Source organism: Lepisosteus platostomus, chromosome 3 (genome assembly GCF_059453375.1).
Source record: "Lepisosteus platostomus isolate fLepPlt1 chromosome 3, fLepPlt1.hap1, whole genome shotgun sequence".
Classification (NCBI taxonomy): Eukaryota; Metazoa; Chordata; class Actinopteri; order Semionotiformes; family Lepisosteidae; genus Lepisosteus; species Lepisosteus platostomus.
The window spans coordinates 50,158,477-50,174,408 of NC_142613.1; the positions used below are offsets into that span (position 1 = coordinate 50,158,477).

The following is a 15,932-nucleotide window of genomic DNA, read 5'->3' on the forward strand; positions in this document are numbered from 1 at the left end:
AGTGGCACTAAACAACAGGAAACCCACAGAGAACACGAAGCACAGTGTTAATCAAGTGCTGCATGTTGCTCAGTCCCAAGGAGTTTCAGAGCTGTTTGACCAACAGGAGGTACTGCAGCAGCATGAGATCGTGTGCAGTCGGTAAGGGGGAGTTTCAGTTTCTTCTCAGCGATGGTGAGTCAGTCCACAGTTCTGATTGGGACATGAAGGCTTATCCACCAGCACAGAGAGGTGTTGTGCCTGGGACTTGTTGCCCCTCAAGCAATGGCACTGCCTGCTGGCCTGAGGAAGCAGATCTCAGAGCCCCAGGGGGGAACACAGGGACCGAGAATCAGTCCCCCTGGAATTCATCATTGCCAGCTGGCCTGAGGAAGCAGATCTCAGGGAACACAGGGCCTGGCTTTGGAATAGAGGTGTGCTGGTGCAGTCCCACTGGAAGCCTTGTTCAACAGCACAAAAAGTCTGGAACTGATGAGGACCACAACCGTAAATTGGAATATTTTGCTAAAGTGTTAAAAAAGTAGCAGCAATGTGATTACAACAAGCTTCTACAGTAGATTACATACTGTACATGTTGGTAACATAACGCTTTTTTGACCTTATGCTGAACTGCATTCCTAACCCCATCCCTGCCTCCTTAATACTTAATAATCATGTATAGCATCATTATGAGATTGCTTCTAGTCAGTCATGACCTAAACCTATGTTTTATTACAATATTGTGACAGTATTCAGTACCTTATAATATTGCATCTGATTTTCTCATTTTCTTAATCCTTAGTGCATCACTTAAGATGTGACTCTTGTTGAATTGGAAGCAACATTAAGGAAGTATTTCTCAATATGAAGCCGTTTAAACCACATCTGTGGCTCAATTCAGGTACACCTCAGATGAATCTTTTGCCCTGCATCCGGCTTAATACATCTATCATTTGAATAGTTAAGACTGTATTTAGTAACGCGCTGAACATTAGTGAGCTTAAGAACAATTACAAATGAGAGGGGGCCGTTCAGCCCACCTTAAAATGTCTAGAACCTTATAGGTAGATGTCTGGGGTAAAATGAAATACATAAGGACAAAGGTCTACACAGAGTAGCATGTAATGAACTTCAATAAACATCTGTATAGAAATATAAGGCAGGCCATTTCTGAAAGTGATTTTTTAATAAGGAAGACATCAAATGCTCTGTAAAACTAGAAAGTAGAAAACAAGTAGATCATCACGGTTTTTTTTTCTCAGCACTTGAAGAGAATTCTCAAGACATTGTTAATGTTTTCAGAATAGTTAACATAATCGTTTTTGATCACTTTTAGAATAAAATGAATTTGTGTGACACACATTTTTCCAAAACAATAAGTTCCAATTTCTGCACTAGACACAAAAAAACAGTTGTGTGTCCCATCGAGGTAAACACAATCCCATTTTCCCAGCAGAAACAAATCTTTCCCAGAAGTGTTTGGGACCTGCACCCCACATGTGCAGAGAGTAATTGCTTAATTATTCAATCAAAAATCGGTCCTGAATCACACAGCGTCTTGTAAAGGTATTTGGAACTTTTCTGTGGTGTCTCATTGTGTAAAATGCTTAAACTTCATATTTTACTCATAACCTAAATGCTCAAACTGAAGCATGTAAGGATAAGATAAGTCACAGTTAAACCAATACAGAAGGAAAATGAACATGTCGACTGCTGTTCCAGTTTATGTGTGGAACATTGATGTCTCCCACTACTATAACATCACCTGCTCTCTTCGTACAGAGAGCTGCTGGTGCCCGTGTTGGGGGTGGGGGTGGAACTGGGGGAGGGTATCCTCACCTCCTCCTGGAAAGCACTAACTGCGCCCCTGCTTATAGAGCGCATACTGTATGTGCAGAACAAACTGTAAACAAGGAAGACCCAGGTGGATAATCAGCATGGAGCCCTGCGGTAAATACTGTGGTGAGCTAGGACAGTGTATTACTATACAATATATGTGTATGTGAATGGAAATGGATGTGGATATACAGAAGGAGCTGTAGCAACACCAGTTTTTTTTGTACTGTTGTGGTGCTTTCTGGTTGCTTACACCTATCTAGAGGACTTTTCCGGGTAAATACCAGTACCAAAATGTGAATATTGCGTCGTCAGGCATGATTAAATCATTATAATGTACTCAATAAAACATTCAGAATTAACAGATGTGATGACTCCTGCTGTAACTGTACTGTAAAGTTCCTGAACATTAAAATACTTGCAGTGCTTGTGACTGTTTCGTTTAAATTGTTTCGTTTAAAAACACAATGGATAAAGCTGCTCTAATATGAGGACAGTGGTTGGTAAAATAATGTTTGGTAACAGGTTTTGCAATGTAGAAACCCCTTGGTTACCACAGATTTGCTTTCATATTTCCTCTGATGTTTCTACAGTTGAACTGTTCTTGTGGTTTGTTACCGTGAGCTGGGATATTCAACTCTGTCACTGAGAGCAGCTGAATTCAGAGCATTCCGACGGGCACCTGCGTGGTCGCACACTGTGGCTGTCCATTCCTCTTTGACTCCTAAGGAAAATCTCTCCCTATCCTTCAATATGAGACGCAGGACTTTTCTCTTCTGTTTCTTGTGTCTCTGCCAAGTATCTGGTTTTGCCTTCCTGCAACAAAAGGTAAGATTTCAGTGCAGTTTGGACCCTGCCTAGACTGTTAAGATTGTTCCTGAGGTGCTGCTCCTTACTGATTCTGCTTTCCGATCACTGAAAGTCACATCCTTGCTGTAAAATAAGTGGAATCTGGCAATGTGTATGATGATATTAAGCAGCAGTCAGGCTACATATTCCTGATAAAATCATTTAAGGAACTCTTGGTGAGTTTCCAGAGTTTTCAAACTGGAGAAAAAGAAAAAGTAGACATGCAAGTAATAACATTGCTACTGATTAATTATTCCTAAATGTGTTTTGACTTTAGAATACATCTAGTCAATAGTTCCACACAGTATAACAATGTGTCCTCTCCTGGCTCTGAACAATCTTATACAGTAGAATATCACTGCTGCCAGGGACAGGGAGTGATCGGGGCTTGCGTATAGCTTCTGGGAGTAGTGCTGAGGGAAGAGCAGAGCGGATTAGTTCCCTTTACGTTCGTTTTGTTCACAAACATACTTCAGTTCACTCCTATACCTCATTTTCAGGAGCAATAGTAAGTAAACTTTTAATGTTTTCTATGCAATAATAGAAAAGTATGGATGCAGATATTTGGATTTCACAACTAATTATTTGAACGAACCTGTAACATCAATACAAACCTATAACAACATTTGAAATGTTGAAATATAATTTCAACATTTTGAAATTCTTTGGGATTTGTGTTCTGGGAGCCCAGTTCTGGTTTCAATGGCTTCGCAGGTGCTGGACCAGATCTGGACGCCCTGAAGCAGAGGGTAGTTCGGCTCCGTCCAGCTGGTTTCAGCCATGAACATTTCCAGCTGCCTTGTCTTTTCACTTGAAGGGGAGTCACTGGCAGCAATGCTGGACTATTTGCTGTCTTATATGCGTTTCTAAGGAAGTCTGGGAGGGACAGCAGCTCATTTCTTCTTTACTTTTCCTGCTAATGTTTTTATCAGGTGCTGTTCTTCCCTGTAAAATGATATTTTAACTGAATGAGCCCTTCGGCCCCAAGGCCTGCCACAAGCAGACAAAGGAATGACTTCAGCCAAAAGCAGCAGTTCAACCAGCCCGTGTCTTGGGTGTCATTTCAGTGCAGCCTGAAAGGGAGATGGAAGAACGAGCTGGGCTCCAACATGACTGTGAAGGCTGTGGACGGATCGGGACTCTTCACGGGCTCCTACTTCACTGCTGTGAGCACTCAGCAGGGGGCACACATCAAGGAGTCTGCTCTTTCCGGACAGGTGCAGCTGAAACACCCTGTGTTCGGATTCCTCGTTAAGTGGAGTTTTGTGGGTAAGGAGCTGCCGATTTAGGACTGCCATCTTTCGTGGTTTATTTCTGTCTTTCTCCTCTAGTTCCCAGTCTCGTCAGGAGCTGAGCTGTCCTCCAAACTGCCTGAATTATTGGTCCAGCTAGAGGAAAGACACCAGAATTCACTGTGCCTCTGCTGAGTTTATTTTAACTTCATTTGAATCAGAATGGTCATTTAAAGAAAGCCACTGGCTTTACTGATTATAAGCACTCTGTCGCTACTAGATGACAATTAAATATTACTGAGGCAGGCCTGTTGCTCAATTACCATTCTTGAGAAATAGACAGGATACAATCAAGGTTACCTAAACTATTGAGAACATGTGATTGCAGTGAACATTGTTACATTGTTGGTATAACAGACATTAGTGGTTATCAGTGCTGTGTCACATCTCTTGGATTCTGGGTTTGATTTCAGAAAGGACACCTTCTGTGTGTAGTTTGAATGCTCTCAAGGATATTACCTGGTGTCTGTAAAAAGTGTGTGTTTATGTGTGTGTGAGTGTTTGTGTTTATGTGTGTGAGGTGTCCTGTCCAGAGATTCCTTCCTCTGGAACAGGCTACGGACTGTGTGACTCTTCTGATTCGTCTGTATCCTGGAGTCTCAGAGGCTGTCAGCCCTGCATGTATTTAGGGTCCACAAAGCAGCTTCTTCCCACAATCACATGTCTGTCCAGTCTGCCGAAGCTGGTCAAGGTCCAAGAAACACGGGGCTCCCCCGAAGGAAGTGACTAAGTCCAGCAAATTTCAAACAGCAAAATCAATTTATTTTAAAGATCACCCCGCTGGCAAAGTGTGTAAACAGGCCGAACCAGGTATGAATGTCTGCATGAATTCACAATTTCTTTGGTTCTTTGCAGGATTCTGGGTTTCCCGTAAATCTTTTTGTCATGTGGCAACATAACAGAACTATATTTCATCTTATGCAAACCTTTAAACAAACCACAAACCACAGTACTTACAGTATAATGTCTTCACTTCTGCATGTCTAACCTGTCTTACACAAGCCAATGTGAAAATTCCTCCCACTAAATGGCTTCATATATTAATCAACATACACACCAAAAACATGCTGTAAAAACTCACTTTTGCACTGTTTACAATATTGTCTTTTATTGCTCATGAACAATTAATTACAGGCAACACTGTACAAGCCTGTGTGCCCGGTGTGAGATAGAGATAACTACTTGTTTCATCATGTAAAGTCAATAGCACACAATAGCAAACAGTATTTTAATCGATTTTTTGCAATCAATGCAAATACAAAAAGTTATCATGGTTAGACATAACAATTTCTAGGTTCCTTCTTTTATGGATGCAGATACTTTGGCGCCCTCTACTGGTAGAACCCAATCCCAAGCTGAGCAGTCCCGTACTTCCATCTGAGCCCCTCTCTCTTGCAGCCACCTACACAGCACCCACAAAAACGTCCGCTGGCTGAGGGGTCTCAGCGCACACTTGTGTATCCATGACACAGCACACCTCCTTCTGTCCATTTTGGAGGCACAACACTGTGTTTGTGCACCGCGAATCGAGCGCGTCTGCTGAGGGTGACCTTTCCGTTCGGCAGAGTCGGTGACATCCTGGGTCGGGCAGTGTTTTGTGAGCCAGACCGGGGAGGAGCGCCTGGAGACCACGTGGCTGCTGAGGGGGAAGGCAAAGACTGAGGGCGACGACTGGTCGCAGACCCGGTGAGTGAGCAGAGCGTTCGGACACAAGGGCACAGGAGCTCAGCTTCCTGCGGCACGGCAGGACCGGAGGTGGGACCTCGCTACGTAAACTAGCCCGGCAGTACTCTGTACTTCCCTACCTCCAAACCTGCTCTCTGTCGGGTTCCATTCATGCTGTTCTGTCCTGTTTAAAGAATCTACTTTAAAGTTGGACCAACACCCAGCCCCAAGCATTATTTCCCCTGACATCCTGAGGTCTTCAAAGGAACAAGTAATACGTTTATTCCATGCTGAAAAGAGAAGAGAGAAAACACAATGTTTCGGCTGTGAAGCGTTCTTCGGGTGTGAGGTCTTTCAAATACCATCAATACCATTTTCAGCTCTAAATGCCTTCTGGGAATTGCCTCTCAGGCAGGGATAATGTAGGTGAGCAGTGTCTTTCACAGATACCTCTGACTGCTGGTAGGGAGAATGATTTTTTCAGGTAAGATAAGACACTCCTTTCCAGTGACGCACTGGCCAACAGGCTCACACCAAGGCCGCAAAGATGACCAAACACTGAATGAAAAGAGCCATTCATACAGAACGATTAACATTAGAGGACAGTGCCCAAGATCTAGACCTTTTGCACACATTTCATTGTTAAATTTATCTTTAAAGTGTGCAGTTTGAAATGTATGCTGGAAAAATGTAACAAGATACTTTTGATTTTTTTACTTCAGGGTTGGCAAAGATGTGTTTACTCGGCTCCCCTGAGATCTCTTACTGGAAAATCAAGCTTAATTTTCGCTACAGACTGCTGCTCCTCTGCCAGTCCTGTGTCTCCTGTCCTCCAGTCCGGCAGCGCCATGGCCATCAAGCCTTCAACGGGACACGTCTATCAGCTTATAGAGCCGAACCACCTTTGAACCGTTGAATGTCACATGAAAATTACTGATCAACCCAAAAGTCTTTATGATAACCCTTCAGTCCTCTCCTGCCCCAGAGTTCATAGCGACAGGGCCTTAACCTAAAACCTAATCCTAACCCTTCAGGCCTCTTCATATTCATAGTTCATATTGTTAGGGCTAACTTAACCTCATTTAACCTTATTTTAACCCTAACCTTAACCATCGGAACATAAACTGTGAGGGTTTCAGTCGTTGGAAGGAGAGTGCAGCCCTCTTTGTCCCAGGTGGTCCCCTTTTGCAGAAAATTTGAAAAAAGAGCTCTATTCCCCTATCCTACCCTTAAACTTAGCCCTACAGTCAACTGCAGAGCCCGTGATCCAGGTTCATCATCAGTCAGCATCGAAGTATCTTTGCAATATCTGCAGTCTAGTTTCCTCCAAAAGAAAAGTTTGAAAAGAGTGAGACGAGAAACCCTTACCTTTCAGATCTGGTTCATCTCTGTTACACGCAGGGATTAAACCTGGAAAAGCCAGAGAGCAGGGGAAGACAGTCTTCCACTTCAGTCCAACAGCTTCAGCTGACCCTTTAAATTACAATGAGGGCTTATAACATTCGGAGAAATGTCCATTCAGACATCTTTAGCAAGCCCAGACTTGTCTTTCTGTGCTTTCCTGTTTCCATTGCTATAGCGGCAATAAATATGCAACATGCAAAACCTGCTGTGTCTCTCCGATCTGTCTGGTTCTGTTAGCTCCAGAAGAACAGGGCTGCCTGTGAGCTCGGTGTTTCTGAAAGTCTCTGCTCAGGCCTCCTTTCCCCATCTGACTGACGGGGAAGAAGTAATCTCTTCGCCAAAATCCTGAAATACAGTCTAAACACTTTCTATAAACAGGCATACTGTAATACATATGAATTTTAAACACCTTTGTCCAGTGATTCTGACGCTATCATATAACTGGAACTACTTGGATGGCTTTTCTTAGATACTGTTTTCAAGTATTTTATTTATATTAGATATTATTTATCACTTACAACTGCCCCACCTTCACAAAGTTATCAGAAACAAGTCGTGTGTTTTTGTAGCAGGTTCACTGACATTCTCCAGCACAGAAACAGCATCCATATATTCATGATGTGTTGATCAACAGTGAGTGTGTGGCCATCGGTGGAGGCTGCACAGATGCTGTGTTGTGGGATTCATTTCCATGACTTTAATGTACATCTCTGCTTTTACAACGAGGCATGACAATCCCATAGTGAGGATTTCATTTTTTTTACACTTCAATCTATAAAATACATCATCACTCTCAAAATATAATTATACAAAACTCTTCCTGTCGTTAACAAAGGCTGTAACATTCTTGTGAAAGTCAGGTTGTTATGTCCAAATGCACTGGCTCCATGCAGAGAAAAGTGGTGTCCAGTGGTTAGTCAATCCACTGGCCAGCAGCGCTGTCCCCATGCTGTCCACTAGGACACACAGTGAGAGAGCCCTCCCTGTACCTGTACCTGAACCTGTACCTGTACCTGTACCTGTTCCTTTCAAATGAGCCGGATAAGGACAATGACATCCAGCATCTCGCAAGGAAATCAGCAGGAGCAATCTACCACAAAACTGAAACCAATCTGAGCAACGTACAGGTGGCATGTGAAAGGAGTCGGATCCTGGTACAGTACTGTCTTACTTTCGGATCAAGATATCGTTGACAGCTCTGACAGACAGGGAAACAAGTCCTGGAAATGATTATGTGACATGCAAGAGGCATTTACAAGGCCTGCAGTCAGATCCCTGGTGCTGCACTGTACGTGGAACACGTGACGTACTCAGATCATCAGTGCTCTGTCCCAGGAGGTCTTCCTCCATCAGCTCCTCTGGGTGGGACATGATGTCGGACTTCAGGCCCGCGGAGAGGGGGGCTCTTCCCTAGAGGAGCCAGGGCCGTTCAGAGACATGATTACAACAAACACAACACGACACGAGATTATGACCCTCGACCCAGGCCTCTTCTTTTTGCCTCATGTCCGTCTATCGAATACTGCCGCCCCTCTCTCTGGATCACAGGGCTTCAGCTTCTCCCTGCAGTGGCTAGCACACCCCTCCCTACGTAAGCCTGTGTGCGAGCCTGTCTTTCCACGAAGTAACCCGGGAGTCACCACAATACTGTTGTCTTACCGTACTTGATTTTCGGACAACATGAGTACAACAAGTTGTAATGTAGATTGGAAAATTAAAGTTCAAGCAGCAAAATCATGGGTGGATATCAGGCAAGCCTCATTGCCCTCTACAGGCAGAGGGCAGTAAAGAAGGCTAAGAGTGTCTCTCCCCCTCCGCTGCGAATACCCACTCCTCTCATCTGGGAGACGCTTCTGTGTTCCCAGCTGTAGCAATAACAGAATCTAGACATCTGCCCCTCTGCAATCTCGCTCTCACAGTAGTGTAAAATAACTCAATTATCCACTGAAACGCTGTTGTGTTGTGTGCAGTATGTTTTCACAATTGCATCTGTCTGGTTTTGTTGTATTGTTGTGTTTAACTCTGCTGTAATACAATATTCCTCCAGGGGATAATAAATAGGCAGCATGGTGGCACTGTGGCTAGCATCACAGTCCTGTGGGCCTAGGATCAACTCCTGAGGTGCTATCTGACTGAAGTTTGTATGTTCGCCCTGTGTTTGTATGGGTTTCCTCCAAGTGGTCCGGTTTCCTGCTACAGTCCAAAGACATACTGGTATTACTGGTAGGTTAATTGGCTTAAAGGAAAGTTGTCTCTGCTGTGTGTGTACCCTACGGTGGACTGGTGTCCCATCCTGATTATATCCCACCTTGCGCCCATTGCTTACGGGGATAAGCTCCCCTACAACTCTGGATTAGATGGTTATAGAGTGGACGGGTGAATGGATAAGAAAGCTTAAATTGAATTAAAAGTCTGTAAAACCTCTATGAGGAATACTAAAGGACAGTAACTGAAAATAAATAACTCAAATAATCATTTTCTAGTAATATTCCAACATTTTACATTCTACTTTCTATTTCATCAACTGGTTCTACCTTATCTCTATCTTACAACCCTGGTCGTATCGGTTACATTGCAATATTCGGGCACAAGAGTGAACACCATACATACGTCACTAATGCCAGCCGCGGGACTGAAAGGACCCCAGCGACACCAGCGCAGAAAATCGAAACTGGAAACTGAGGTTTTGCTTGTTCTGTGGGATAGCGGGTTTGAATGCGACATAAGTATAGGGTTTCAGAAGTTAACTTCACATTGGGAATCGACTGTTCGAGACTGGGAGCTAAGGCTATGTGAGAGAAGCGGCTGGTAAGTAACGTGTTGATTTTGGAAACAGGACCCAGTGGGCACCCGATCGGAAGGAGAGTGGATCGCCTTACGATCGGTCAGGCCCGCTTAGTACTGAACCGAGCCGAAGAGAAGCAAGAGGACGTGGAAATCAGCACTCGTCTGCTTACGAGCCGGGTCAGCGAGGCGGGAATGAGACAGCTGGTCTAGTGGGACTACAGCTCCGTAACACGAGGTACCGCTTGTCTGGTTCGCACTTTCTCTGAGGTTTGCGCTGTCGTCCTTGGTCAGGGTAGGACCAGAGCGGGTTCGCACCCGCGTTTCACCTTTAGATAACTAGTGGCTGCTCGGTTGTAGAGGGTAGTCAGTACCAATAAGAAGGTACGCTTCATGGGGATGAAGGTATGCGCTCGTTATTGCAGAGGAGAAAATGCTAATACAAATAGAAACGAGTTCTCCTCTTTCTAAATTGCTTCATTTAGCGATACTAATTTATTTCATTTATACTCATTGTACCACTGAGTTGCATTATTACTATCTTTCACTGACTAGTAAAATAATTTCCTTGTACCCACTTGTCGGCATGTGGAAACGACGGTATTCTTACTACAAGAAGGACAGAAATTATACGCTATAACGTGGGGGGTCCAATAAGAGTCCAACTATAATATTCAAAATAGTAACGGAGGGTGGATAAATGCTTATGCTTAAATGTAAGGAGAATTGGGAAGGAAAGAAACAGCCTCTACTGCATTAGCAGGTGATTCCACTGTTATGGAAGTGACAGATATGTAGCTAAGGGAGAGTGGTGTTGGCCAGTAATGCAGTGAGTGGACACAGAGAGGCAGGAAGGAAGGAAGAGCCAACCTACACTGTAGACGAGTGCCTAGTCCTGACCCTCTGATTCTGACTCTGTCATTCATTCGCCACACTGCTTGATTTCTGGCCATCCTGTGGACTCCCTTGTGTTAATTCCAAGAAGTACAGTGAGCAGGTTCCGTTTCATCTGGGTTTATAACTGGTCCTGTATAGCTTTCCAGACCTCTCTTTTGTTCTGTGTCGATTACAAAAGGATACAAATGTGCGAATAATACCAATAACCCTGGCGTATGAATACGTGTGTGGTACAAATGTTGTTTCACAGATGTGCTGTTTCAACATAAACACCCAAGTCTTTTGTATAAGCAGCTTCTTCAAGCTCAGTTTCTTGTTTTGGATTTAACGTTTACAGTTCTCAGTCCAAATGCGTTTCCATTTTCCTTAAGGGCAACCACCTGTGTTTTCAGAATTAATGCTTTATGAGGAGCTTTTTCAAAAACCTTCCGTAAATCTAGATACACCGTATCCTGTATCTGTTGCTGCTGTTGTTTGTTCAAAGAACTCTGACATGTTGGTCAGACAATACCTGACTTCCATGCTTAATCTATAATCCAAGTTTATTGGTCTATAGTAGCTTGGGTCAGTTTTGTCGCTCTTCGTGTGGATGGGCTCTACATCAGCTGCTCTCCAGTCCCTGGTACGAGCCCTGTCTTGAGGGATTGTACTGTAACAGAAGTCAGAGTTACTGGTCTACAATGGCCAGTAGTTCTCCAGTCCCTGGTACGAGCCCTGTCTTGAGGGACTGTACTGTAACAGAAGTCAGAGTTACTGGTCTACAATGACTATATCGTCCAGTAGTTTTCCAGTCCCTGGTACGAGCCCTGTCTTGAGGGACAGCTGGAAGAGCTGTGTAAGTGTCTTCTGAATCACAACTGTCATGTCCTGGAGTACAGTTGCTACTGTAAAATACCATCAGTGCTGGGATTTATTCATCTTGAGGGCTTTTAGTACATGAATCTCTTCTCCCTCTTTTGTATTGGTCCTGTAAAATATAGCACTGTGGTCTGTACCTGAGGCCTTCTTTAGTAAATACCTGGGTGAAATACTCATTTAGTATATCAACCATTTCCCTCTAATTGTCTAGAAGTTTCCCATCTTTATCTCTCAGATAAATGTTACTTTACCCTTAATGATTTTCTTGTGCTATTGAAGAGTGTAGCAATTATTTGGTTTAACCATAGCAATATTACTTCACCTCTCTTGGCAATACACACTGGTTGAGTATCTGGGATAAGAAACAACAAGGAAAAACAAACCCTGATGAAGTACAGGCTCAGTGATCACTACCTGGGCATAGAAAGTGGATACTGGCACACCTGGCTGCCCAGAGAGGACAGGCTGTGTTCCCACTGCGAGCTGGGAGAAACAGAAGCATAATACAGAATGTGACCTCCTCTCACAGCCTGAGGAACAGACAGTGAGCCTGACTCTCAATAATGATAATAGTGTGTGATCTCCTGTCCCAGCCTGAGGAACAGACAGTGAGTCTGTCTCTCAATAATAATAATAATAATAATAATAATAATAATAGCGTGTGATCTCCTGTCACAGCCTGAGGAACAGACAGGAACCGAGGAACAGACAGTGAGCCTGTCTCTCAATAATAATAATAAATATTATTATTGTCTCTCAATTATAATAATCCAGTGTGTGATCTCCTGTCCCAGCCTGAGGAACAGACAGTGAGCTTGTCTCTCAATAATAATAATAATAATAATAATAATAATAATAATAATACAGTGTGTGATCTCCTGTCCCAGCCGGAGGGACAGTGAGTCTGTCTCTCAATGATAATAACATTAATAGTGTGTGATCTCCTGTCACAGCCTGAGGAACAGACAGTGAGCCTGTCTCTCAATAATAATAATACAGTGTGTGATCTCCTGTCCCAGCCTGAGGAACAGACAGTGAGCCTGTCTCTCAATAATAATAATAGTGTGTGATCTCCTGTCCCAGCCTGAGGGACAGTGAGACTCACTCTGAATAATAATAATACAGTGTGTGACCTCCTGTCCCAGCCTGAGGGACAGTGATCCTGTCTCTCAATAATAATACAGTGTGATCTCCTTTCCCAGCCTGAGGAACAGACAGTGAGCCTGTCTCTCAATAATAATACAGTGTGATCTCCTGTCCCAGTCTGAAGAACAGACAGTGAGCCTCTCTCTCAATAATAATAATACAGTGTGTGATCTCCTTTCCCAGCCTGAGGAACAGACAGTCTCTCAATAGTAATATTAGTGTGTGAGCTCCTGTCACAGCCTGAGGAACAGACAGTGAGCCTCTCAATAATGTTTAATGTTTTATATGTTGCATGTAACTATCCAAGAATACGTTTGTGCTGTAAATATCTTTAGACGTTGTATTAATTATATCTACTTTGTCAACCCTGTAACTCATCCGTCATGTCAATAAAGCACTTGAATTTGAGTTTGTGAAGTGTGCCTGCTTGGTATAAAATAGATATGCCTGTGACGTACACTAGCTACGAACGTGTAGGTGATAGTGTTGTGCATCTCGCAGGGCCTGATACAGGCAGTTGCGCAGAAGGTAGATATCCATGCTTGTGACAGGACGGGCCTCTGGGGGAAATTGGGCAGTTCCACTGTTCTGGGGGGAGTCTGAGGATTTGTGATCTTGCAGAAGGGCAGCGTGTATCAGTGCTGTGCAGTGAACCTGCAGCACTCCTACAGCTGCAAGGAGGCTTTGCAGCAGATGTTTTTACTGCACCCAGTGATAAAAGGATGTGAAACCTGTTACAAGTAAGCAACTAACAGATTATATTCAAATCGATCTTTTTTTTAATACTCTGCTATGTCTAGCTATCTCCAATTACATTACACACATTTTTATCTTTGGTTTGAGCCTGAGGTTGTGAGCCAGGGGTTATGTTGTTGGCAGTTCGCATCCTGATTGCACTGCTCAGGGCCTCACTCAGAAACCATGTATCAGTGGGCATCATTCGAGACGTTAGCCCTGCTGCGTGTGGGCCAAGAGGCAGGTAAGCACAGATGATCAAAGGGGGTCTTCTGGCGAATTACACGGATTAACCCCAATACAGAATATACACTCAACAGCCATAGAACACAGCACAAATACAGAGAGAGGAAAGGAAAGGGAGAAAGAAGATGGGTATAGAGGAACATCATAAAGTGTCTCATATGGTGTCAGTAAATATCTTGTTAAGTGGTAACACTGTAACAAATCATTGGTCATGCGAGTAAAGCTATTTGAATTTCAGTTGAAGCAGAGGAAACGACACAAAGAGGAGAAGGAAAATCCCCTTCAGTCCCCGCTTCCTCTACGCTGTCCCATGAACTAGGACCTTGATCTGATCAGTCCTGGAGACCAAATTCTGATTTAGTAATCTGAACATAATTTCAGGAAGATTGCGTTTTTATTTATTTGAGGAAGTTCAGATTAATGTATTGTGGAATCCTCAGACATTCTCTTCTAGTTGGGTGATGTATGTTTTCTAGACACTCCTCTCAAAGCACTTTACACATAATGGGGACTCCCCCCCACCATCATCAGTGTGCAGCCCCACCTGGATGATGTGATGGCAGCCATAGTGCACTAGTACACTCCCCACACACCAGCTCTCAGTGGAGAGGAGAACAGAGTGATGAAGCCAATTATTAGGAGGCCATGATTGGTAAAGCCAATGGGAATTTGTCTAGGACGCTGGGATTACACCCCTACTCTTTTCGAGAAACGCCCTGGGATTTGTAATGACCACAGAGAGTCAGGATCTCAGTTTTACATCTCATGTGAAGGACGGCACCTTTTTGTAGTATAGTGTCCCCGTCGCTGATATCGGCAATAAGTGCAAAGGAGAACAGAGTGATGAAGCCAGTTCATAGATGTGCTTTGCTGTTGGGGGTGTAGTTTAAAGAACGTGATATCTAGTTTAATTTGGGATTTGTTTTTAGGATGCAGGTTTTTGTTTCTGTTGTTGATGTATTTAGGTATAGTATTTTCAGATGACAGGCACAGAATACTGTGTTCTTAGTCTGTAGGACATAGGCCCCTGGAATGCATTGATTTGTGCATATGCTGTTTAATGTTGTTTGTGTTGTAGTCATGTTTATGATGATGATATTTATTGGTCCATCCACATTTGACTCTGATTAATTACTCTTTCACTAGAACTGTGCTGCAGAATATAAAGCACTTGCATTTCTCACATTTTACCTGAACTTCAGTTTATTTCCTGGAAGCTGCCTCTACTGTGTAAGGTGGCAAAAGTTGTATAAAGCTGAAAATGTTGTTAGTGGATGCACACCACTTCATTTACAGTAGTACCTCCAATGTTATTTTATAGGAAGTCTCCCCCTGTAACATTTAGAAAACAGCTGTAGTGTAGTTCTGACTGCTGTCCTTGGTTGAAATCCATCTGAATTATTTTCTTTAAATGTCACTTAGACTGTTAGGTCTCTGCTTCTTATCTGCAAAGTTTTAGTTTGCTTTAAGAAACCAGCCTGCCTAGTCTCTGCAATGAAATGAGATTCTGTTAATAGTGAAATGATAGTGTTGATGATGCTGGTGAAGGCTTGACTCATGTGGTGATACAGTATTCATTGCCATTCCTTCCAGCCTGCAGAGACCAGCAACGGCTCTGAGGGCAACATGTAGGCATGGATCTGCACCTTGACAATTAAACCAGATGACTGGTTTTGTTGACAATGTTTGGCATACAGATGGTCATGCTCGTTGTTGAGCTCTTTGTTCCTTCAGGATGAATCCTTCAAGATTGTGGAGCTCATAAACTTGAACAAGAGCTTTCCATTTCCTGCTTTGATCATGTGCACTAACCTCAGTTTTGGTTTATGTCTTTGAGCTCCATTGTGATTCTCTGTCCCATCTTTTTGCTCCTTCAGTTGCAGCGATGAAGCGGAGAACAGACTCCGCGGAACCACACAAGAAGAAGAGGAAACGCTGTGAGGAACCCAGCTCAGATGAGGAACATCTAAGTGACAGGGCGACGAGCCAGGGTACAGTCATCACACTGAGAGACAGGGCGACTAGGCAGGGTACAGTCATCACACTGAGAGACGGGGCGACGAGCCAAGGTACAGTCATCACACTGAGAGACAGGCCGACGAGCCAGGGTACAGTCGTCCCACTGAGAGACAGGCCGACGAGCCAGGGTACAGTCGTCCCACTGAGAGACAGGGCGACGAGCCAGGGTACAGTCGTCCCACTGAGAGACAGGGCGACGAGCCAGGGTACAGTCGTCCCACT

The 15,932-nt window shown here is 43.7% G+C and overlaps 2 protein-coding genes across 7 annotated transcripts in view; both read left to right on the forward strand.

Annotated features, from left to right (window-relative positions):
- Positions 1-2,408: 2,408 nt before the first annotated feature.
- On the forward strand, positions 2,409-7,226 carry LOC148675031 (avidin-like). Its single transcript, XM_088625938.1, has 4 exons — positions 2,409-2,643; positions 3,732-3,933; positions 5,522-5,642; positions 6,344-7,226. The coding sequence occupies exons 1-4, from the start codon at positions 2,569-2,571 to the stop codon at positions 6,375-6,377; spliced, it is 432 nt and encodes a 143-aa protein (XP_088482064.1). The 5' UTR covers positions 2,409-2,568; the 3' UTR covers positions 6,378-7,226.
- Positions 7,227-9,656: 2,430 nt separating this feature from the next.
- cmtr1 (cap methyltransferase 1) overlaps positions 9,657-15,932 on the forward strand; it is a 30,385-nt gene continuing 24,109 nt past the window's right edge. For 2 of the 6 annotated variants that reach the window (XM_088625939.1, XM_088625945.1), the window contains exons 1-2: positions 9,657-9,833; positions 15,569-15,799. In XM_088625939.1, the coding sequence (XP_088482065.1) occupies positions 15,577-15,799 (223 nt within the window). In that variant the 5' untranslated portion in view covers positions 9,657-9,833; positions 15,569-15,576. Of the gene's footprint in view, positions 10,048-15,568; positions 15,800-15,932 lie in introns of all 6 variants that reach the window. The other 4 variants (XM_088625940.1, XM_088625944.1, XM_088625942.1 and 1 more) reach the window with 4 other exon arrangements.